The 24,078-nt window shown below is 45.9% G+C and overlaps 1 protein-coding gene across 4 annotated transcripts in view; it reads right to left on the bottom strand.

Moving 5' to 3' along the window:
* LOC140196863 (transcription factor COE3-like) overlaps positions 1–24,078 on the bottom strand; it is a 498,386-nt gene that overhangs the window by 396,068 nt on the left and 78,240 nt on the right. For all 4 annotated transcript variants that reach the window (XM_072256750.1, XM_072256751.1, XM_072256752.1 and 1 more), the window contains exon 6: positions 6,321–6,389. In XM_072256750.1, the coding sequence (XP_072112851.1) occupies positions 6,321–6,389 (69 nt within the window). The remainder of the gene's footprint in view (positions 1–6,320; positions 6,390–24,078) is intronic.

Below are 24,078 nucleotides of genomic sequence, written 5' to 3'. Positions count from 1 at the left end.
TGCCCGTGATGGAGCCCGGGTGGGTTGTGCCCGTGATGGAGCCCGGGTGGGTTGTGCCCGTGATGGCGCCCGGGTGGGTTGTGCCCGTGATGGGTCAGGGTGGGTTGTGCCTGTGATGGAGCCCGGGTGGGTTGTGCCCGTGACGGACCCCGGGTGGGTAGTGCCCGTGATGGAGCCCGGGTGGGTTGTGCCCGTGATGGAGTCGGGGTGGGTTGTGCCCGTGATGGAGTCGGGGTGGGTAGTGCCCCTGATGGAGTCGGGGTGGGTAGTGCCCGTGATGGCGTCGGGGTGGGTAGTGCCCGTGATGGAGTCGGGGTGGGTTGTGGCCGTGATGGATCTGAGGAGGGTTGTGCCCGTGATGGAGTCGGGGTGGGTTATGCCCGTGACGGAGTCGGGGTGGGTTGTGCCCGTGATGGAGTCGGTGTGGGTTGTGGCCGTGATGGATCTGGGGAGGGTTGTGCCCGTGATGGAGTCGGGGTGGGTAGTGCCTGTGACGGAGTCGGGGTGTGTTGTGCCCGTGATGGAGTCAGGGTGGGTAGTGCCTGTGATGGAGCCCGGGTGGTTTGTGCCCGTGATGGAGTCGGGGTGGGTTGTGCCCGTGATGGATCTGGGGAGGGTTGTGCCCGTGACGGAGTCGGGGTGGGTTGTGCCCGTGATGGAGTCGGGTGGGTTGTGCCCGTGACGGAGTCAGGGTGGGTTGTGCCCGTGATGGACCCCGGGTGGGTAGTGCCCGTGATGGAGCCCGGGTGGATTGTGCCCGTGATGGAGTCGGGGTGTGTTGTGCCCGTGATGGAGTCAGGGTGGGTAGTGCCTGTGATGGAGCCCGGGTGGTTTGTGCCCGTGATGGAGTCGGGGTGGGTTGTGCCCGTGATGGATCTGGGGAGGGTTGTGCCCGTGACGGAGTCGGGGTGTGTTGTGCCCGTGATGGAGTCGGGTGGGTTGTGCCCGTGACGGAGTCAGGGTGGGTTGTGCCCGTGATGGACCCCGGGTGGGTAGTGCCCGTGATGGAGCCCGGGTGGATTGTGCCCGTGATGGAGTCGGGGTGGGTTGTGCCCGTGATGGAGCCCGGGTGGTTTGTGCCCGTGATGGAGCCCAGGTGGGTTGTGTCCGGGATGGAGTCGGGGTGGGTAGTGCCCCTGATGGAGTCGGGGTGGGTTGTGCCCGTGATGGAGTCGGGGTGGGTTGTGCCCGTGATGGAGTCGGGGTGGGTAGTGCCCCTGATGGAGTCGGGGTGGGTAGTGCCCGTGATGGCGTCGGGGTGGGTAGTGCCCATGATGGAGTCGGGGTGGGTTGTGGCCGTGATGGATCTGAGGAGGGTTGTGCCCGTGATGGATCTGAGGAGGGTTGTGCCCGTGATGGAGTCGGGGTGGGTTGTGCCCGTGACGGAGTCGGGGTGGGTTGTGCCCGTGATGGAGTCGGGGTGGGTTGTGGCCGTGATGGATCTGGGGAGGGTTGTGCCCGTGATGGAGTCGGGGTGGGTAGTGCCTGTGACGGAGTCGGGGTGGGTTGTGCCCGTGATGGAGTCAGGGTGGGTTGTGCCCGTGATGGTGCCCGGGTGGGTTGTGCCCGTGACGGAGTCGGGGTGTGTTGTGCCCGTGATGGAGTCAGGGTGGGTTGTGTCCGGGATGGAACTGGGGAGGGTTGTGCCCATGATGGAGCTGGGGTGGGTTGTGCCCGTGATGGTGTCGGGGTGGGTAGTGCCCGTGATGGAGCCCGGGTAGGTAGTTCCCGTGATGGAACCTGGGTGGGTTGTGCCCATAATGGAGCCCGGGTGGGTAGTGCCCGTGATGGAGCCTGGGTGGGTTGTACCCGTGATGGTGTCGGGGTGGGTAGTGCCCGTGATTGAGCCCGGGTGGGTTGTGCCCGGGACGGAACTGGGCTGGGTAGTGCCCGTGATGGAGCTGGGGTGGGTTGTGCCCATGATGGAGCTGGGGTGGGTTGTGCCCATGATGGAGCTGGGGTGGGTAGTGCCCGTGATGGAGCCCGGGTGGGTAGTGCCCATGATGGAGCCCGGGTGGGTAGTGCCTGGGATGGAGCTGGGGTGGGTTGTGCCCGGGATGGAGCCCAGGTGGGTAGTGCCCGTGATGGAGCCCGGGTGGGTTGTGCCCGTGATGGAGTCGGGGTGGGTAGTGCCCGTGATGGAGCTGGGGTGGGTAGTGCCTGTGATGGAGCGGCTGAGTCACAATTTCAATTCAGATTTGATGAATGAGTGAGGTTCAGGTTCCAGCAACTGAAGTTTTATTCGCAGGCCAAACCAGTTCCCTGAGCTTACCAGGAGCATTAGAAACCTGGCCATCCCGTTCTCAACAGATGCCCATACGCAGAGTCTCAGAGGAAAACAGCACAGAAACAAAGTTCAAACGCTCAAAGTACACGTCATATCAAAATAGATATACATTATACAACTTGAGATCCGTCTTACTGCAGGCAGCCACAAACAAACACAGTAGATCAATGAAAAAAACTCAAGAATCCAGTTTTTTTTGCAAGAATTTGCAAAACCCAATTTTTTTTTTGCGAAAAAAGGAACAGATTGTGCAAAACAATAAAAAAGTAAACAAATAATACACAGAGCATTTAAATACAGAGTCCCTGAAAATGAGTGCCCAACTACAAGACCAGTTCAGCAGTGCAGCTGGCCCAGGTGCCCAACGGCAGCAAGCCACAGCCATGGAGCCAATGGGACAGTAAAGCCTCACAGAGTAGTGATCTGAACACTGGTTCATTCTTCGTCCTCGGCCTCAATGCCTTAATCTTGAGAATCCAGTTTGCCAAAACTTTCAGGAATAGCAAAAAATGCCCAGGTTGTACAGACAGTTCAAAAGCACATCCCCCAAAAGAAAATTACAGACTGCAGGTTGCACAGATCGTAGTCCAGAGAAAGTATATTTGGAGACAGTGGTTGTGCTTGCTGCTGGTAAACGTCGCAGCGTCCTTCCAACGCCATCTTGGTCACAGGCTCCTTCCGCCCAGCTCGTCCATGCCAACCAAGATGCCCATCTAAGCTAGCCCCACTTGCCCATGTTTGGCTCACATTCTAGCCATAAAGATTGGTAGGGATGCCTCCCAAACCACGTAACTTGGAGGGAGCACCCAGCTTGCACCCAGCAACTTCAACTGCTAACATCACTAGGCAACATCCAGTTTGTACCAGCCTTAACCACTCTTGCATTTTAAAATGGCCACCCTGCCACTTGACACGGAGGGAGACACCTGCCTGCACTCAGTAACCTCAACTGCTAGCAATCCGGGTAGTACCAACCCTGACCAAGCTTGCCTTTTAAATTGGCCGCCATGCCAAAAGTAGGCCCAAATGCAACCTTGAATGGGGTTAGTTAATTGCATCCATTTCCTGAAATCTCAACGACTTGCAAGAATCATCACAAGGTGCATAAAGTGCACCAGTAAGCCCCTGCCGCTTAATTTTCCATTCCACCCATTGTTTGATACCATGGAAATTTCTGTCTGGTCTCCACAATTCTTTTTCTTTAGATTGAAAGCAGCAACTGGAAGCTGATATCCGATTACAGACAGATTCCACTCATCAGTCTTACCCAGATACCTCGCATTCTTGTCTAATTTGTTTCATACATTCTTGGCTGAACAAGCAGCTGTATTCACTTAAGACAAACACTGATCTCATATGTACGTGCTGCAAAGCTTAGGAAAATGACAGGTCTTTTCTATTCAAATGGGAAGTCCTACGTGGGAGCGGGAAGAACAAGAGATTGTGTGTAAAAGAGATTGTGAGACGGAGAGAGGGAGGAAGGAGAGAAAGAGACAAAGAGATAAACAATGGGGGCAAAAGAAAATGAGAGACAAAGGGAGAGAGAAAAGTTATGAGGGAGAGACACAGAGTGCGGAACAGAAATAGGAGAAAAGAAGAGATGGATGTGTACAAGAGAGGGGAAAAAGAGAAGGAGAGTAATGGAAAGAAAATAAAAAAGTTAAAAGTACAAAATGAGGACAAGAGAAAGTGAGAGAGCAGTAAGGCTGAAAGAATGAGGAAGAGGGACTATAAGAAAGCTGGTGGCATTGGAGCAGTGAGTGAGGGAACACAAGGACTGAGCAGGAGAGAGAACTCAGAAGTGCCAGTGAGAGAATATGATACTGTGATGGTTTGGGGTTCACTGTCCACAAAGCTCTAAACTCAAAGAGTTTAACTGATGTACTGTAGGTATCTATAGTGCCTTCACTATAGGGAGATTATACTCTATCCACCTGCTCTTCAAGGAGTATCCTACTTCCCTGTCTAACCTCTGCAGCGAGATCTAGCTGTCAACACCCTCTGCTTGAGTTGTGGCTTCCCCCTCCATAACAAAGGGATGATAGTTCCAGCTAACGAAGTAGTTTATACACTTTATTATATTTTAATGACACACATTTAAATTCAGACAAATAGTTCGTATCAGACATTTAAAACTCACAGAGGATTTCTGATTTATAAAAGATTTCCTAATTCCAAAAGATTTATAAGCTACAAAAGATTTCCAAACACACGCACACTTCTTACAAACTAAAAGAGCATAGCAATGAGTTGTAAATGAACAAGACATCAGTAGCAGAAACTGAAGGTTGAGGAATAAATTCTGGTTCTTCGTTCTGTCATTCTCCTTGTCATTCCTCACAGTCCCCTGTGCTTACTAACCTTCATACTATTTTGCTACTAATTGATATTATTTGTATGTGATGCTTTTCAAATACCTTTGCTGGAACAAAGTAATTCACACAGAAGGTCTAAAAGCTTCTGAGGACAGAAATCCCAGACACCCAAAATTAATGCTATGAGGGCTGACTCTCTAAGTACTGTACACAGATATCTTAATGATTGATCATACTGGTGAATGTATTTGATGTGCTAAGACTGGTCCTGAAACTTCCTTGATCTCTATCACAATGATGTAACTAACTTAGTTGTAGTCACCTTGTTTAGAATAGGCCAATTAATATAACCCTATTGTTTTAAGTTTAGCTGATGCAGACCAGAACATCACATGGTCACTTCACTTTGTAAACCATACCTTTTGAGCAGCCAGTGCCCGTGTTGTGGGCTGCAGTCTGTGCTCTCTAGACAGTGCTATTTGTTTGCAAAGCTGTCCTTTTCACTATAGACTGATTATTGCTTGCAACTTACGTTAAGAACTGAAGACTGGTTTCTGTTTACGACAAGAAGCTGAGCAAGAGATATTGGTTAGAAGTTTAACTTTGTCACAAACAGCTCTGACCCTTTGGAAAGATCATGCTGCTGTGCTAGAAAGCTGAGGTTGGCAATAAGCGTAGAAAGAGAATATCCATCACACACCACGAGGACGGAAGAAAGCGTGAATGAGTATACGAGTGAGAGAAGAAGTGGAATGGGACTGGAGAGCGAAGAAAGGGGAAAGGGCATGCAAACCCACACAGTCACAGTGAGGGCATGCAAACTCTACATAGACAGCACCAGAAGTTGGGATTGAACCCTGGTTACTGGAGCCATGAGGCAGCGGCTCTACCAGCTGCATCTCTGTGCCGCCTTGTGTGATCTCCGCTCAGCCTCCTTTCCTCCATAGGAAACTGGCTCAGTTTATCTAATCCACCCACATGATTGTAATTCTTCCTTTATCAATCATCCATGATTATTTTCCAGAGCCCTGGCATGTTTGAACAATTATCCAGTGCTTTTTTGAAAGCTTCAACTGAATCTGATTCCATCATTCTTCCAGACAGAAGGTTCCTGATCACAAAAAAACCCCTTCACCACTCATCTCACCCCTTCCTCTTTTGCCTGTTACACTGGCACCAGGTTACTGGCCCACAGCTGTGCTGTCAGAACCCTCAAGAGTTAAAGGAAGTCTTCAGCTGAGAGATTGACATCATCATGGGTTCATATAGATCTGTCCATTTCCCTTAACCCTCAGGAAAGGCCCACAACTCATCTATTGATGCTAATCTTTTGTAGACCTCATGGTAAAGCCCAGTGCAGAATGAGCTCAACGAAATCTCAATTGTCAGATTCAAGATGAATCCTCAGAAATCGGTGGTACAATAAATCAGCCAAAACAGCACAGAAATCACATGTTTTCCATCTATAATAGCATGTGAAAACATAGCAAACCATTGCATAATAAATCCCATTTTTCCCTCAATGGTTCAGAGATTGTGAATTCACATTGGTGTGATCAAAATGGCCAATCTCAACATACTGTTATCTATTCAGCTCCAGCAAGACATACTTCTCCAATAACTCGAGAATTAGCAGCATTTGACACAGGTTATTCCGGATGCTTGCAACAGAGCTGGTGAAACACAATGAGCTGTGAAAAGGAAAGCACATTCCTTACCTGTCAATAATAACTGGATCTGAAGGTGTTTCATTCCGGTTTCCACAGCTTTTCTTGTCACAACACCGGCTGGAAGACAAGAATGGTGGAGCATTAACAGGAGGTGGACGAGCGGAGTTAAAACCAGTAAGAAATGTCCAACAGGTCAGACGGTATTTGTAGGGGCAGAGACTGAGATAATGCCCAACAGCTCCAACTAGTGGTCAAGAAGGTAATGGCAGTTTGGCTTTCGTGGCAAGGAGTTTGGAGTTAAAAACTGGTGGGGTATGTTACAATTGGACAGGGTGTTGGAAAAAGCACAGAGTTTTGCTCCCATTTCTTAAAATACAACATAGAATAGTGAGATAGTGTTCATGAGTTCATGAACCATTCCAAAATCTGATTGCCTCTTTTGAACAGCCTCCAGATAATACTGAAAAACAAAAATAAAGATGCTGGGAACTTGAAATAAAAACTGATAGTGTTGGAAAAACTCTCAGCTGGTCAGGCAACAATAGTGGTGAGAGACACAAAGATAATGTCTCAGGTCAGAGATCGAGTGTCATAGAATACCACAGCACAGAAAAAGTCCCTTCAAGTGGAATGAGCTCAGAGAAAAAGCAGTTGAGGCAAGTACAGTAACAACTTTTAAAAGGCAGTTTGATAGGTATATGCATGGGAAAGGCTAAGAACTATTATTTTATGCCATGGACCCCTACCATTAACCGAGGAGGTCCATGGACATCAAGATGGGGGCCTCTGCTTTAGAAGGAAGTTGATCAAATGTTGTCAGATGGGATTAGCTTGAATGGGCATCTTGGTTGGCATGACCAGTTCGGCTCAAAGTCCTGTTTCCATGCTCTGTGACTCCAGTTTTTGGTGGGACAATACCCCTATCCAAGGAATTTATGTGGTGAATCTCCTTTGAATAACTTCCAATGGTACTATGTCTTTTTTTTTAAATTAACAGGAGCAAACCTCCGTGCTTTTCTCCAACACCCTGTGCAATTGTAACTTGTGGCCTCATGTTTTTGTATCTTCTGCCCGATGGGGGGAGGGGTGAAGCAAGAATGACTGGAGTGCTTGGCTGCCCTCCTGAGGCAGTGGGAGACGCCCAGGGAGGGGAAGCTGATTTGCATGGCAGACTGGGCTATATTCACAATTCTCTGCAATTCCTTATGGTCTTTCCTTTGGAGGCTCGGTTCATATTATCTACATCAATTCCCTGGATGATCAATCAGCCATTTCATTTAATCAAGGGTTTATCCCCGCCACAAACCGGGATCACCCTATCACAGATATTCCATTTGTTCTATCCACCTCAGGCCCTTCGGTCAAACTGGTCTTTCTTCCTTCTCTCCCCTCCCCTAAGACAGATGGTACTAAAGCCAAAGAGCATAAGCTACCAGGATCAAGGACCTGAAGTTGTATGGTGCGTTGGCTGTCATTGGTCGGGGCTTGAGTTCAAGAACCACGAGATGAGCAGCTCTATACAACCCCGGTTAGACCACACTTGGGACATTATATTCAATTCTGTTTGCCTCATTATAGGAAGGACTGGGAAGCTTTAGAGAGGGTGCAGAGGAGATTTATCAGGATGCTGCCTCGGTTAGAGGGCATGTCTTATGAGGACAGGTTGAGTGAGCTCCAAGTCCACTCCAGCACTGGCCAAACATTGCTGTGGCAATATTAGGGTTAGTAAACTGCAGGCAATCTGTGTTGGCACTGGAAGCATGGCATCAGTTTCAGGGTCCCCCCAACGCATCCTTGGACTGTGTTGATCTCTGATGCCACTAACACATTTCACTGTTTCAGTGTACATGTGACAAATAAAGCTAATCTAATCAAGCCTTGATATTAAAGAAGGAACCACTAGCCACATGACTGAATGAACTGAGGTGGCACTGGCAGAGGCAGCCAACTCTGAAAACCACCTTTCAAAGATCAAAGTTCAAGTAAGTTCATTATCAAAGTACGTATATGTCACCATATACAATGCTAAGATTTGTTTTCTTGCAGGCATTCACAGTATTACAGAGAAATACAATAGAATCTATGAAAAATCAGAGATATTTAAATCATGCTCAGGGACAGGGAAGGTACCGGAGGATTGGAGGATAGCCAGTGTTGTTCCACTGTTTAAAAATGGCCCTAAACATAAACCAGGTAATCATAGGCTGGTGAGTCTGACATCAGTTGTTGGAAAGATATTGGAAGGTCTTCTAAGGGACCAGATATAAGTACTTGGATAGACATGGACTGATTAAGGATTGTCAGCATGGCATTGTGCATGGCCGGTCATGTCTAATGAATTTTACAGAGATTGTCGAGGAAGTTATCGCAGAAGTGGATGAAGGAAATGCAGTGGATGTTATCTTCAGAGCCTTTGGTAAGGCATTTGACAAGGTCCCACATGGAAGACTGGTGAAGAAAGTTCAGTCACTCAGCATTCAGGATGAGGTAATAAATTGGATTAGACATTGGCTTTGTGGGAGAAGCCAGAGAGTGGTAACAGTGGAGGCCTGTGACTTCAAAAAGGCAACAATTATACCAGTGCCTAAGAAGAATAATGTGAGCTACCTTAATGATTATCGCCCAGTAGCTGTCATATTTATAGTGATGAAATGCCTTGAAAGGTTGGTCATGACTAGACTGAACTCCTGCCTCAGCAAGGACCTGGACCCATTACAATTTGCCTATCGCCACAATAGGTCAATGGCAGATGCAATCTCAATGGTTCTCCACACGGCTTTAGACCACCTGGACAACACAAACGCCTACGTCGGGATGCTGTTCATTGACTATAGCTCAGCATTTAATACCATCATTCCCACAATCCTGATTGAGAAGTTGCAGAACCTGGGCCTCTGTACCTCCCTCTGCAATTGGATCCTCAACTCCCTAACCGGAAGACCACAATCTGTGTGGATTGGTGATAACATATCCTCCTCGCTGACGATCAACACTGGCGCACCTCAGGGGTGTGTGCTTAGCCCACTGCTCTACTCTATATAGACACATGACTGTGTGGCTAGGCATAGCTCAAATACCATCTACAAATTTGCTGACGATACAACCATTGTTAGTAGAATCTCAGGTGATGACGAGAAGGCGTACAGGAGTGAGATATGCCAACTAGTGGAGTGGTGCCACAGCAACAACCTGGCATTCAATGCCAGTAGGACGAAAGAGCTGACAGTGGACTTCAGGAAGGGTAACATGAAGGAACACATACCAATCCTGATAGAGGGATCAGAAGTGGAGAGAGTGAGCAGTTTCAAGTTCCTGGGTGTCAAGATCTATGAGGACCTAACCTGGTCCCAACATATCAATGTAGTTATAAAGAAGGCAAGATAGCTCTTTGAAGAGATTTGGCATGTCAACAAACACACTCAAAATCTTATATAGTTGTACTGTGGAGAGCATTCGGACAGGTTGCATCACTGTCTGGTGTGGAGGGGCTACTGCAGAGGACTGAAAGAAACTGAAGAGGGTTGTAAATCTAGTCACCTCTAGCTTGGATACTAACCTACAAAGTGCCAGGACATCTTCAGGGAGCGGTGTCTCAAAAAGGCAGCGTCCATTATTAAGGACCTCCAGCACCCAGGGTATGTCCTTTTCTCACTGTTATCATCAGGTGGGAAGTACAGAAGCCTGAAGGCACCCACTCAGCGATTCAGGAACAGCTTCTTCCCCTCTGCCATCCGATTCCTAAATGGACACTGAACCCTTGGACACTACCTCACTTTTTTTAATAAACAGTATTTCTGTTTTTTCACACATTTTTAATCTATTCAATATATGTATACTGTAATTGATCTATTTATTTATTATTAATATTTTATTTTTTTTCTCTTCTATATTATGTATTGTGTTGATCTGCTGCTGCTAAGATAACAAATTTCATGTCACATGCCAGTGATAATAAACCTGGTTCTGATTCTGATTCTAAGTGACTTTGACTGTGGAATGATTTTTGGTGCCATACAGGGTGGTTAGAGTATCTCAGAAACTGCTGACCTCCTGGGATATTCCATAAGACCATAAGACATAGGAGCAGAATTAGGCCATTTGGCCCATCGGGACTGCTCTGCCGTTTCATCATGGCTGATCCCATTTTCCTCTCAGCCCCAATCTCCTGTCTTCTCCCTATATCCCTGGCTAATCAAGAGTCTATCAACCTCTGCCTTAAATATATAGACTTGGCCTCTGCAGCTACCTGTGGCAAAGAATTCCACAGAATCACCATTCTTTGGCTGAAGAAATTCTTCCTCATCTCCATTCTAAAAGGACACCCCTCTATTCTGAGTCTATGTCCTCTGGTGCTAGACACTCCCACTATAGAAAACATCCCCTCCACAACTACTCTATCAAGGCCTTTCACCATTTGATGGATTTCAATGAGGTCACCCGTCATTCTTCTGAACTCTAGTGATTACAGGCTCAGAGCCATCAAACGCTCGTCATATGACAAGTTATTCAATCCTGAAATCATTTTCATGAACCGTCTCCAGTTTCAGCACATCCTTTCTAAGATAAGGGGCCTAAAACTGCTCACAATACTCCAAGTGAAGATTCACAAAACTGCTTTATAAAGACTCAACATTACATCTTTGCTTTCATATTCTAGTCCTCTTGAAATGAATGCTAACGTTGCATTTGCCTTCCTCACCACAGATTCAACCTGCAAATTTATCTTTACGGAATCCTGCACAAGGACTCGCAAATCCTTTTGTGTATCAGTGCTTTTGTATTTTCTCTCCATTCAGAAAATAATCTCCCTTTTAATTTTTTCATATTCATGCACAACAGTCACTAGAGTTTACAGAGGATGCTGTGAAGAACAAGAAAAAGCATCCAGTGAGCAGCAGTTCCGTGGACGAAAACGCCTTGTTAATGAGAGAGATCAGAGGAGAATGGCCAGACTGGTTCAAGCTGACAGGAAGGCAACAATAACTCAAATAACCACATGTTACAACAGTGGTGTACAGAAGAACATCTCCGAATGCACAACATGTTGAACTTTGACGTAGATGGGCTGAGGCAGCAGAAGATCACACCAGGTTTCACTTCTGTACCTAATAAAGAGGACTCTGAATGCAGAATCTCAGTATTTATAGCTACTAAGCCTGGTTTGTATGGTAAGTTATTGAAAGATTGTGATTACAATGCTAGGGACTTATTCACTCCCAGATACTCTTTGATGTATAAACCAGATTCCAATTAGAATTAGATTCCAACCTGCAACATATCCTCTGATAAATGCTATTTGACACAAATGTCCAGCAAACCCCCTTGATTAGATTCCAGCCTGTAATTCATTATCAGGTACTTAATGAAACTCCTCAATTCCTTCACACTTCTGTTCAGTAACTCACTCCTGTGTATCTGCCATGCTAAATATCCCATCCCTTTATTAGCAACATATACAAAAAGATGGAGAAAGTAATCAAGTTTGGAATGGAAACACCAATGCCCTTGAACATAAAATCCTACAAGATGTAGTGGATATGGCCCAGTCTATCATAAGTAAAACCCTCCCCACTATTGAGAACAACTACATCAAGCAGTGTTGCAGGAAAGCAGCATCCATCATCAAGGACCCTTACCACCCACGCCATGCTCTCTTCTCACTGTCTACTCGGGTAGACGTTTCCTGTGGTGGGAAGTATAGGACAAGAGGGACAGAGGGGCCTCCATTTAAAACAGAGATGTGCAGAAATTTCTTTAGCCAGAGGATGGTGAATTTGTGGAATTTGTTACCACAGGCCACTGTGGCGGCCAGGTGGTTGGGTGTATTTAAAGTGGAGATTGAGGTTCTTGATTGGCCATGGCATCAAAGGTTACAGGGAGAAAGCTGGGAAGTAGGGTTGAGAAGGGAGAAAAGGGATCAGCCATGATTGAATAGCGGAGCAGACTTGATAGGCCAAATGGCATAATTCTGCTCCTATGTCTTATGGTCTTATGTATACAGAAGGGACAGGAACCTTAGGATTCACACCACTAGGTTCAAGAACAGTTCGTACCCCCAGACAATCAGGCTCTTGAACTAATGGGAATAACTTCATATGACCCATCTGCGAATTGCTCCCACAACCAATGGACTCGTTTTCAAGGACTCTTCACCTCATGATATCGACATTGTTTGCTTATTATTATTATTATTATTATTTCTTTCTCTTTGTATTGGCACAGTTTGTTGTCTTTTGGACACAAGTTGTTTGCCTGCCCTGTTGGGTGCAGTCTTTCATTGATTCTATCATGTTTCTTGGATTTACGGTGCATGCTCGCAGGAAAATAAATCTCAGGTTGTATATGGTGACATAGATGTACTTCGATAGTAAGTTTACTTTGAACTCTGAACTTTGAAGTCAGACAGCGTCTATGGAGGGATAAATAGGCAACGTTTCAGACCAAGAGCTTTATGAGGAGCCTATTAAATTTCAAAGTATAATTCTCTGTCAAATAAATGTTATTCTACATTTAAGCCACACAAACCGCTGGATTATATTCCAGCCTGTAACTGATTTGCAGGTATCTAAATAAAAATCACTCTCTCTGAAGAACCTGATTAATTTTGAACCTAGAACTCATTCTCAAATGAAAATTGCTTAACAACTTCATAAGCCTTTCAATTAGATTCCAGCCTGCAGTTCACTTCCAGCTCTCTGTTACTCTATATATAAACTACAAGAACTCTTGGGTAGGTTCCAGCTCATAACTCTCTCTCAGATAAATGCCATTTGATGTAGGAATCTCCTGAACCTCTCAACTAGCTCCCAGCCTGCAGCTCACTCCCAGGTATCTGTTACTCTATATATAAACCCCTCAAGTCCCTCAGGATTCGGGCTGGAAACTCATTTCCAGGTTTCTGTTATGCAAGATAAATTAGTAAATTGGTTTATTATTGCCATATGTACTGAGGTACAATGAAAAACCTGCATAATGTCCATACAAATCAATGTATTACGTGCATTTATTATGGTGCATTGAGATAGTACAAGGAAAAACTATAACAGAATGCAGGGTAAGGTGTTGCAGTCTGTACAGAAAGTGCAGTGCAGGTAGACAGTAAGGTTCAAGGTCATAATGAGGTAAATTGTGAGGCCAAGGATCAATCTTATCATACTTGGAAAACATTCAATATTCTTATGACAGCGGTATGGAAGGGTGGCGAGTGGAGATATGTCTCTACCAAAGGAGGTGTAATGTGCTCCTTCCCTCCACTAACCTGCAGGTCACCCTTGGATGAGGTGTAGCACATGCTTAGCCCCCCGATCAGCGTCACATGAAGCCATGGGAGCAGGTGGTGGATGGTCACATAAGCAGCTGGTGCATTTCACAAGTCCTGGTTATGCGACCACTGACACCAGGCAGACGATCTCTGAAGAATATTGATAATGGCTGGGATTATCCACCTTGTAAAGACACTGCCCAGACGAAGGCAATGGCAAACCACTTCTGCAGAAAAATTTGTCAAAACCTGCTATGGTGATATGATTGTCCACATCATATGACGTGGCACATAACAATGATGATAATGATAGAAGCTGTAATTAATCCTAATGGTACGTGTTTTCAGGTTTTTGTATCTCTTTCCCGCTGGGAGAAGAGAAAAACAGAGAATGCCCAGCATGGGCTGGGTCTTTGATGATGCTGACTACCTCACTGAGGCAACGAAAAGGGCAGATATGGAAGGGAGGCTGGTGTCTATGATGTTCTGAGGGGTCTCCATAGCTCTCTGCAGTTTCTGGCAGTCATGGTCAGAGCAGATACCATACAAAGCCATGATGCACCTGGGTAGGGTGCTTTCCATGCTGTATTGGAGAGGGTCAAAGAAGGCATGTCAAATTTTTTTAGCCTCCTGAGGAAGTAGAGACCATCATTCTAAGATCCATTGATAAAAATTTGTGAAGGTCTAAGGAGCTGTGCCAAATTTCTTTACGCAAACAACAGGAATTCTGCAGATGCTGGAAATTCAAGCAACACACATCAAAGTTGCTGGTGAATGCAGCAGGCCAGGCAGCATCTCTAGGAAGAGGTACAGTCGACGTTTCAGGCCGAGACCCTTCGTCAGGACCAACCTCTGAATATACCTCTTGCCCATCCTCTGGATCCACCCCTCCCTTGTCTTTCTTCCCGGACCTCCTGTCCCATGATCCTCTCGTATCCCCTTTTGCCTATCACCTGTCCAGCTCTTGGCTCCATCCCTCCCTCTCCTGTCTTCTCCTATCATTTTGGATCTCCCCCTACCCCTCTCAAATCCCTTACTCACTCTTCCTTCAGTTAGTCCTGACGAAGGGTCTCGGCCTGAAACGTCGACTGCACCTCTTCCTAGAGATGCTGCCTGGCCTGCTGCATTCACCAGCAACTTTGATGTGTGTTGCTAGAAGAACTCAGCAGGTTGAGCAGCATCTATGGAGGCAAATGGATGGTGAGTGTTTTAGTTGGAGTCTTCGCATCATCCTTCGCTGCCACTGATACTGCTGGGTCCACTGAGTTCTTTCAGCAACTAAACTTTTCCTCCAGATTCCAATTGCAGCATCTGCAGCCGTTTGTGTCTCCACCCTAATCCCTCAATTAGATTCAAACACATAACTTTCTCCATAACAAATCATATTCAACATATAAATCACCTGAAATTCTCAAAGAGATTCATCGCCATAGCTTAATTCCAGATACCTGTTCCTGTATCTCAGTACATTCCATCATCGGCTAGTCCGGGATTCAATACTGAAGATCAATCAGAGGTCTGGAAATCGAAGCCCAATAGTCAAAGCCTGGAGACTGGAGGGTCAAAGCCAATCCTGGAGATGGAGGTCTGTTCTGGAGTTGGAGGGCTGTCCGTGTGTGTGTGAATGGGTGGGAGAGATGAAAGGGGCATGTGTTGCTGTTGTTTTTTTTAGTTCTTTGTTCTGTTCTGTTGTGTTCTGCGCTGTTCTGCTGAGCATCGCAGGCAGCCTCTGTTGGCGTCAGACTGTGTGCCGACACTTGCCAGTGCCACCAGCACATTCCTAGATTTTGTTGGTAGTTAACACAAACAACACATTTCACTGTATGGCTTGATGTACAAGTGAAAAATAAATCTGAATTAGAAGCTAAATCACCCAAGATCCTGCTATTTAATTATAATCACCCTGCTAGATATAGTTCTATTTATAAACCCTGCAAATTGTATTGAAAGGACAGGCAGAAAAGCAGAGGGGATGGTATTGTTCTGTTGGTAAAAAATGAAATTAAATCAGTAGACATACAGTCAGCAGGTGTTGAAATATTGAGGATAGAGCTCAGGAACTGCAAGGGTGAAAAGACCCTGATGGGAGTTATACACAGACCCCCTAAAAGTAGCAAGAATGTTGTCTACAAATTACAATGGGAGATAGAGAATGCATGCCAAAAGGGCAATGTTACAACAGTCATTGGGCATTTCAATACACAGGTAGATTTGAAAAATCAGATCAATGCTGGATTCAAAGAAGGGGAACTTCTAGAATGCCTATGAGATGGCTTTTTAGAGCCCACTAGGGGATCAGCTATTCTGGATTGGGAGTTATGCGGTGATCCGGAATTGAGTAGAGAGCTTAAGGTAAACGAACCCTTCGGGGAGGAAAGTGATAATAATATGATCCATTCACCCTGAATTTTGAGCAGAGCTAAAGTCAGATGTATCAGTATTACAGTGGGGTAAAAGGCATTACAGAGGCATGAGAGAAAAATTGGCCTGAATTGATTGGAAAAGAACACTGGCAGGGATGATAGTAGAGCAGCAATGGCTGGAATTTCTGAAAGCAATTCGGAAGGCAAAGGATATATACATCCCAAAGAGGAAGAAGTATTCTAAAGGCAAATTGGCACATTCGTGGCTAACAAGAGAAGTCAAAGCCAACATAAAAGCCAAAGAGAGGGCATATAACACAGGAAATATTAGTGGGAAGTTAGAGGAGTGGGAAGCTTTTAAATACCAGCAGAAGGCAACTAAAGAAGTCATTATGAAGGTAAAGGTAGAATATGAAAGTAAACTAGCCAATAATATTAAAGAGGATACTAAAAGTTTCTTAAGATACATAAAGTGTAAAAGAAAGGTGAAAATGATGCTGGAGAGGTAGTAATGGGGAACAACAAAATGGTTGATGAACTGAATAAGTATTTTGCATCAGTCTTCACTGTGGAAGACATTAGCAGTAAGGTGGATGTTCTAGGTGTCAGGGGTTATGAGGTGTGTGAAGTTACCATTACCAGAGAGAAGGTTCTTGAGATAGTGAAAGGTCTGAGGGTAAATAAGTTACCTAGACCTGATGCTGTACACTCCAGGGTTCTGAAAGAGGAAGCTGAAGAGATTGTGGAAGCAGTAGTAATGATCTTTCAAGAATCTGGATTCTGAAATGGCTCTGGAAGACTGGAAAATTGCAAATTTCACTCCACTCTTCAAGAAAGGAGAGAGGCAGAAGAAAGGAAACTATAGGCAAGTTAGTCTGACCTCACTGGTTGGGAAGACGTTGGAGCTGATTGTTAAGGATGTGGTTTCGGGGTACTTGGAAGCACATGACAGAATAGGCTGCAGACAGCATGATTTCCTCAAGGCAAAATCTTGTCAAGTCAAGTCACTTTTTATTGTCATTTCGACCATAACTGAGGGTACAGTACACAGTAAAAACAAGACAATGTTTTTCAGGACCATGGTGCTACATGAAACAATACAAAAACTACACTGAACTACGTAAAACAGCACAAAAAAACACTAGACCACAGACCTACCCAGGACTGTAGGCATTACAATAAATAATAAACAAGACAATAGGCACAGTAGAGGGCAGTAGATTGGTGTCAGTCCAGGCTCTGGGTATTGAGGAGTCTGATGGCTTGGGGGAAGAAACTGTTACACAGTCTGGTCGTGAGAGCCCAAATGCTACAGAGCCTTTTGCCAGATGGCAGGAGGGAGAAGAGTTTGTGTGAGGGGTGCGTGGGGTCCTTCATAATGCTGTTTGCTTTACGGATGCAGCGTGTGGTGTAAATGTCTGTAATAGCGGGAAGAGAGACCCCGATGATCTTCTCAGCTGACCTTACTATCCACTGTAGGGTCTTGCGATCTGAGATGGTGCAATTTCCGAACCAGGCAGTGGTGCAGCTGCTCAGGATGCTCTCAATACAACATCTGTAGAATGTGGTGAGGATGGGGGGTGGGAGATGGACTTTTCTCAGCCTTCGCAGAAAGTAGAGACGCTGCTGGGCCTTCTTTGCTATGGAGCTGGTGTTGAGGGACCAGGTGAGATTCTCCACCAGGTGAACACCAAGAAATTTGGTGCTCCTAATGATCTCTACGAAGGAGTTGTCGATGTTCAGCGGAGAGTGGTTGCTCCACGTCCTCCTGAAGTCAACAACCATCTCTTTTGTTTTGTTCACATTCAGAGACAGGTTGTTGGCTCTGCACCAGTCCGTGAGTCACTGCACCTCCTCTCTGTATGCTGACTCATCGTTCTTGCTGATGAGACTCCCACAGTCGTGTCATCGGCGAACTTGATGATGTGGTTCGAGCTGTGTGTTGCAGCGCAGTCAGGGGTCAGCAGAGTGAACAGCAGTGGACTGAGCACACAGCCCTGGGGGGCCTCCGCGCTCAGTGTGATGGTGTTAGAGATGCTGCTTCCAATCTGGACTGACTGAGGTCTCCCAGTCAGGAAGTCTAGGATCCAGTTGCAGAGGGAGGTGTTTGGGCCCAGTAGGCTCAGCTTTCCAATTAGTTTCTGAAGAATGATTGTGTTGAATGCTGAACTGAAGTCTATGAAAAGCATTCGAACATACGTGTCTTTTTTGTCCAGGTGCGTTAGGGGCAGGTGGAGGGTGATGGCAATGGCGTTGTCTGTTGAGCGGTTGGGACGGTACGCGAACTGCAGGGGGTCCAGTGAGGAGGGCAGCAGGGTCTTGATGTGCCTCATGACGAGCCTCTCGAAACACTTCATGATGATGGATGTGATTGCAACAGGACGGTAGTCGTTGAGGCAGGACACTGAAGACTTCTTCAACAATTCTATTGGAACTCGTTGAAGAAATGCTAAGCAGGATAGACAAAGATGTTATGTATTTGGATTTTCAAAAGGCCTTTCACAAGGTGCCACACATGAGGCTGCTTAACAAGTTACAAGCCCATGGTGCTACAGGAAAGATTCTAGCATGGATAAAGCAGTGACTGACTGGCAGGAGGCACAGAGTGGGAATAAAGGGAGCCTTTTCTGGATGGCCTCCGGTGACTAGTGGTGTTCCACAGGGGTTTGTGTTGGGACCGATTCTTTTTACGTTATATGTTAATGATTTTGATGACGGAATTGATGGCTTTGTTGCAAAGTTTGCAGACGGTACAAAGATAGGAGGAAGGGAAGGTAGTTTTGAGGAAGTAAAGAGGCTACAGATGGGCCCAGACGGGCCCAGACAGATTAGGGAAATGGGCAAATAAGTGGCAGATAGAATACAGTGCCGGGAAGTGTTGGGTCATAAAATACAAAAAAAAAGGGTGCTCAGGGACGTGGGAGTCCATGTGCAGAATTCCGTAAACATTAATTTGCAGATTGAGTCTGTGGTGAGGAAGGCAAATGCAATGTTGGCATTCATTTCAAGAGGACTGCAATACAAAAGCAAGGATGTAATGTTGAGACTTTATAAAGTACCGGTGAGCACTCTCTTCGGAGAAATGTGTGCAGTTTTGGGCCCCTTATCTTAGAAAGGATGTGCTGAATCTGGAGAGGGCTCAAAGGAAGCTTATGAAGATGATTTCAGGATTGAATGGCTTGTCATATGAAGAGTGTCTGATGGATCTGGGCCTGCATTCTCTGGAATTCAGAAGAATGAGCGGTGACCTAATAGAAACCTATCGAATGGTGAAAGGCCTTAATAGAGTGGATGTGGAGAGGACGTTTCCTATGGTGGGAGAGTCTAAGACCAGAGGACACAGCCTCAGAATAGAGGAGTGTATTTTTAGAACAGAAATGAGGAGGAATTTCTTTAGCCAGAGAGTGGTGAACGTGTGGAATTCATTGCCAAAGGCAGCTGCGGAAGCCAAGTCTTCATGCATATTTAAACCAGAGGTTGATAGATTCTTGATTGCTCAGGGCATGAAGGGACACAAGCAGGAGACTGGGGCTGAGAGTAAAGTTAGATCAGCCATGATGAAATGGCAGAGCAGACTCGATGAGCAAAATGGCCTAATCCTGCATTTTTTCAACCTCCCACAACACTAAATTAGACTCCAGTTCGGAATTTATTTCCCGGAATAAATGTTAAACTAAATACAAATCCCTGAACATCAATCACAACTTCATTTTGAATATAGTTTCAGATACAAGCATGTTGCCTAGACTTGAGGACCTGAGTTATAGAAAAAAGGTTGAATAGGTTAAGGCTTTATTCTCTGGAGTGTAGGAGAATGAGGTGAGATTTGATAGAGATATACAAAGTTATGAGGGTCAAGATAGGGTAAATGTAAGCAGGCTTTGCTCCACTGGGATTGTGTGAGACTGGAACTAGAAGTCATAGGCCAAGGGTGAAAGGTGAAAGGTGAAATATTTAAGGACAAACTGAGGAGGATCTTCTTTATTTGGGGGTAACGCAAGTGAGGAATGAGCTGCCAGCTGCAGTGGTGGATGTGGGGATGATTTCAATATTTAACAGAAATTTGGATAAGTACATGGATGGGAGTCATAAGGAGAACAGGTTTGGATCGATCAAACTTGGCAGAATAACTAATTGGCATGGACTAGATGGGCCGAAGTGTCCTGTAGTGCTCCATGTCTCTACACTGAGTGGCCACTTTATGAGGCACAGGAGTGGAACTCAGTGTGGGTTCTCCTGGAGCGGCCCTTCTCTGTCAAGGTTCAACATGTTGTTCATTTAGAAGTGCTCTTCCACACACCACTGTTGCAACATGTGGTTATTTGAGTTACTGTCACCTTCCCTGTCAGCTTGAACCTGTCTAGCCTTTCGCCTCTGACGTCTCTCATTAATGAGTCACTTTTGCCCACAGAGCTGCCGCTCACTGGATGCCATTTTTGTTTTTTGCACCATTCTTGGTAAACCCCAGAACAGGGGTTCCCAATCTTTATGATGCCATGCGGCCCTGTCATTAATTGAGTGGTCTGTGGACTGCAGATTTGGAACCCCAACTCTGGAAAATGTTTTGTGTGAAGATGCCAGGAGATCAGCTGTTTCTGAGATATTCAGACCACCCCATCTGGCACCAACAATCATCCTACGGTCAATGTCACTTGGATCACATTTCTTCTCCATTCCAATGCTTGGTCTGAACAACAACTGAACCTCTTGACCAAGACAGCATGCTTTAATGCATTGAGTTGCTATCACATGATTGGCTAATTAGATATTTGTGTTAAAGGGCATGCATACCTAATAAAGTGGCCACAGAATTGTGTGTGTGTGTGTGTGTGTGTGTGTGTGTGTGTGTGTGTGTGTGTGTGTGTACATATATATGTATCACTGACTTGCTCATACCTTTTCCCTCTGCTGGAAAACCATTGATTTTGCCAAGTAACTGCCGAATATGTGCAGTCTAATGCCAATGGCTATGGTTAAAATATTCTTTTGTTGCTTTTTGATGCAGAAACCCAGCTGGTAGCTGTGAATGTGATACAAAGGTGCAGCGTCTGAGGGAAAATTCTATTTATACCATGTACCCGCCTTCATCTTTTAGAAATGTGATGTAGATGATTCTCACGTTACAGAATAAGAGTGTTGTTAGGTTGGAAAACTATGGCCGGACTTCCTGTGGAGATGATTCTGAGCTCCAGAAACCGTCAAAGGGCTCTCTGTTCAACTCTGTCTTGCTGTTGATTTCTACCTGCAAAGAGGGAAGGAGTATTTCCTCTGACTTCTCCACCCTCCCATTCTCTGAAAGGTCCACATTCTTCCAGAGTACTGATATCTATTGCCCAGCTGTGCTTTTACCCTCAAGCTAAATGTTATGTGAGTTTGGGCTCCATTACAACCCACAAAAAAGGAAAACTCATAATAAGGTCCACAATACATAACCTAGTCTGCACCTGACCACAATACTCCACACACCTCACAGCTAAACACAAAACCCCACCCACAACAGACACCGCATTCAGTACACCGACCAAACACACACCGCCACAACACACACCACACAGACCCAACCACCCCACTCCACCCACAACATACACACACCATGTAAAACCCAGCCACAAAATTCCACTCACAACACACACCACACACAACTCAACCACAGAACTCAACACACAACACGTGCAGAACAGAACCCAGTAACAATATCCCGCTCACAACGCACATAATTACAATCCACACAAAGTACATGCCAAACACAATAGTCCAACCATAATGCACACAGCATGCACAACCCAACCACAACACTCCAGCTTCCTCATTATACATCCACCTACAACACTCCACCCCCCAACACACAATATGCCAACTACAATACACTGAACACAACACACCCCATACACAACAAAACCCTTTCACAAAATAACCACATACAAAACACTCCTCCCACAACACACTACCCGTAGCACACCCCACACACAGAATACACCCCAAAGTTAACACACCCTCTCTGACGTACCTCAGACTCAACACCACCAGCCCTCTAAATCTACCATGGGACAGATTCCCCCTTCTCCCCTCTCCTCTACTATAAAATACCCTACAGCAACGTCAGCTCATAGCACATCAAACCTAAAACACACTCTTCTCACACCAACCCCTCCTGCAAGATAACCCCTCTCGATTCCCTACACACAATAGTCCCATCCCACAACACCCTCCCCTCCTGCAATATAACCCACTTATCCATCCCACTCCTCTCAAAGCACCTCCGTCTGAAAATATATCCCCAACTACATAACAGGCCCCTCCCAGAGTACCCCTCTCCATCAGTATACCCCCTACACAACAGTCCCCTCCCAGAGTCCCCTTTTCTTATAGTATACCCCAACACAGCACCCTCAGGAAAATATCACTCAATCAGCCCCTCTAATGCATTAGTGTGTTTCCACTCACTCCTGAGTTTCTGACTGCACCTTAGCTAACTGAATTACTGAACAGTTCTGTCAGACGGCAAAGTTTGCCTGCAAGATCAGTCTCCAGCAACTGGGACAGAGCAGATCTCAAGTACAGCGGTGTACTTTCTATTTATAGTCACACCCTCCCAGTTACTGATGTCAACCCACCCGGTGGCTGGCCCATCTGTCTGCTGAGTCCTCTAGCCTGTCCTTTGTCTCTCTGTACTTCTCCAGTGATCAGCCTGGCAGTTTGCTTTGGCCCAGAAAACTCTTGTTTCTCCTATATCCTACGATTTAATCCAATGCATAATTTTATGCAGCTGCCAATATCACGGTTACTGCACCTCTGCCTAAGTACAGAAATGGGGATAAGTCAAATAATCTGAAGCTGAGATGCTCCTGATCATGGAAGTATGAACAGCACTTTATTCAGATTTAGAGTCATAGAGCACTACAGCAGAGAAACAGGCCCTTCAGCCCATCTAGTCCTTGGAAAACTATTAATCTGCTGAGTCCCATTGTCCTGCAACCAGACCTTAGCCCCCCCCATACCCCTCCCATCCTCCCTCTCCAACTGGAACCTCAACTTCCTCACCCGGAAACCAGAGTCAATGCAGATTGGAAATAACATCTCCACCTTGCTGATAATCAACGTTGGCGCACCTCAAAGGAGTGTGATCAGCCCACTGTTTTACTTCCTCCACACCTATGACTGTGTGGCTAGGCACAGCTCAAATGCCATCTGTAAATTAGCTGACAACACAACTATTGTTGGCTGAACTTCAGATGGTGATGCGAAATCTCACAAGATGAGATACATCAGCTGGTTGACTGGTGTTGCAGCAACAACCTTGTACTAAACATCAGTAAGACCAAGAAACTGACTGTGAACTTCAGAAAGGATAAGACAAGGGCACACACCAGTCCTCATTGAGGGATCAGAAGTGGAAAGAGTGAACAATTTCAAGATCCTGTGTGTCAACATCTCTGAGAATCTACCCTGGGCCCAACATATCGATGCAGTTACAAAGAAGGCACAACAGTGGCTATATTTCACTAGAAGTTTGAAGAGATTTATTATGTCACTAAAGCCACTAAAATTTTTTTACAGATACACTGTGGACAGCATTCTAACTGGCTGCATCACCCTCTAGTATGGGGAGGGAGCACTGCACTAGATCAAAAATAGCTGTATATTCACGTATTTATCAAAGTATTTCTTGTATAGAGGTGGTGGGGTGGAGACCTGTCTCTACCAAAGGAGGTGTAAAATGCTTCTTCCCTCCGCTAGCCTGCAGGTCACCCTTGGGCAAGGTGTAGCACCTGCTTAGCTCCCCGATCAGGGTCACGTGAAGCCATGGGAGCAGATGGTGGATGGTCGTATGAGCAGCTGGTGCACATCACAAGTCCTGGTTATGCGACCACTGATGCCAGGCAGGCAATCTCTGAGGAGTATTGGTAATGACTGGGGTCACCCTTCTTATAAAGACACTGCCCAAAGGACGGCAATAGCAAGCCACTTCTGTGGAAACATTTGCCAAGAATAATTATGGTCATAGAAAGACCATGATCGCCCACGTCATACAACACGGCTCATAGTGATGATTGTGATATCAAAAACCCCTGTGTTGTATTTGCGTCAGACACCACCCTGGTAGCCCATTCCAGACAAACATCATTCTCCAAGCGGAAACTTGTCCTGCACATCCTCTTTAAAGTTTCCCCTCTCATCTTAT

This window comes from Mobula birostris, chromosome 4, assembly GCF_030028105.1.
Source record: "Mobula birostris isolate sMobBir1 chromosome 4, sMobBir1.hap1, whole genome shotgun sequence".
Classification (NCBI taxonomy): Eukaryota; Metazoa; Chordata; class Chondrichthyes; order Myliobatiformes; family Myliobatidae; genus Mobula; species Mobula birostris.
Note: the sequence above shows the minus strand (reverse complement) of the source record. Positions and strands in the feature narration are given on the sequence as shown.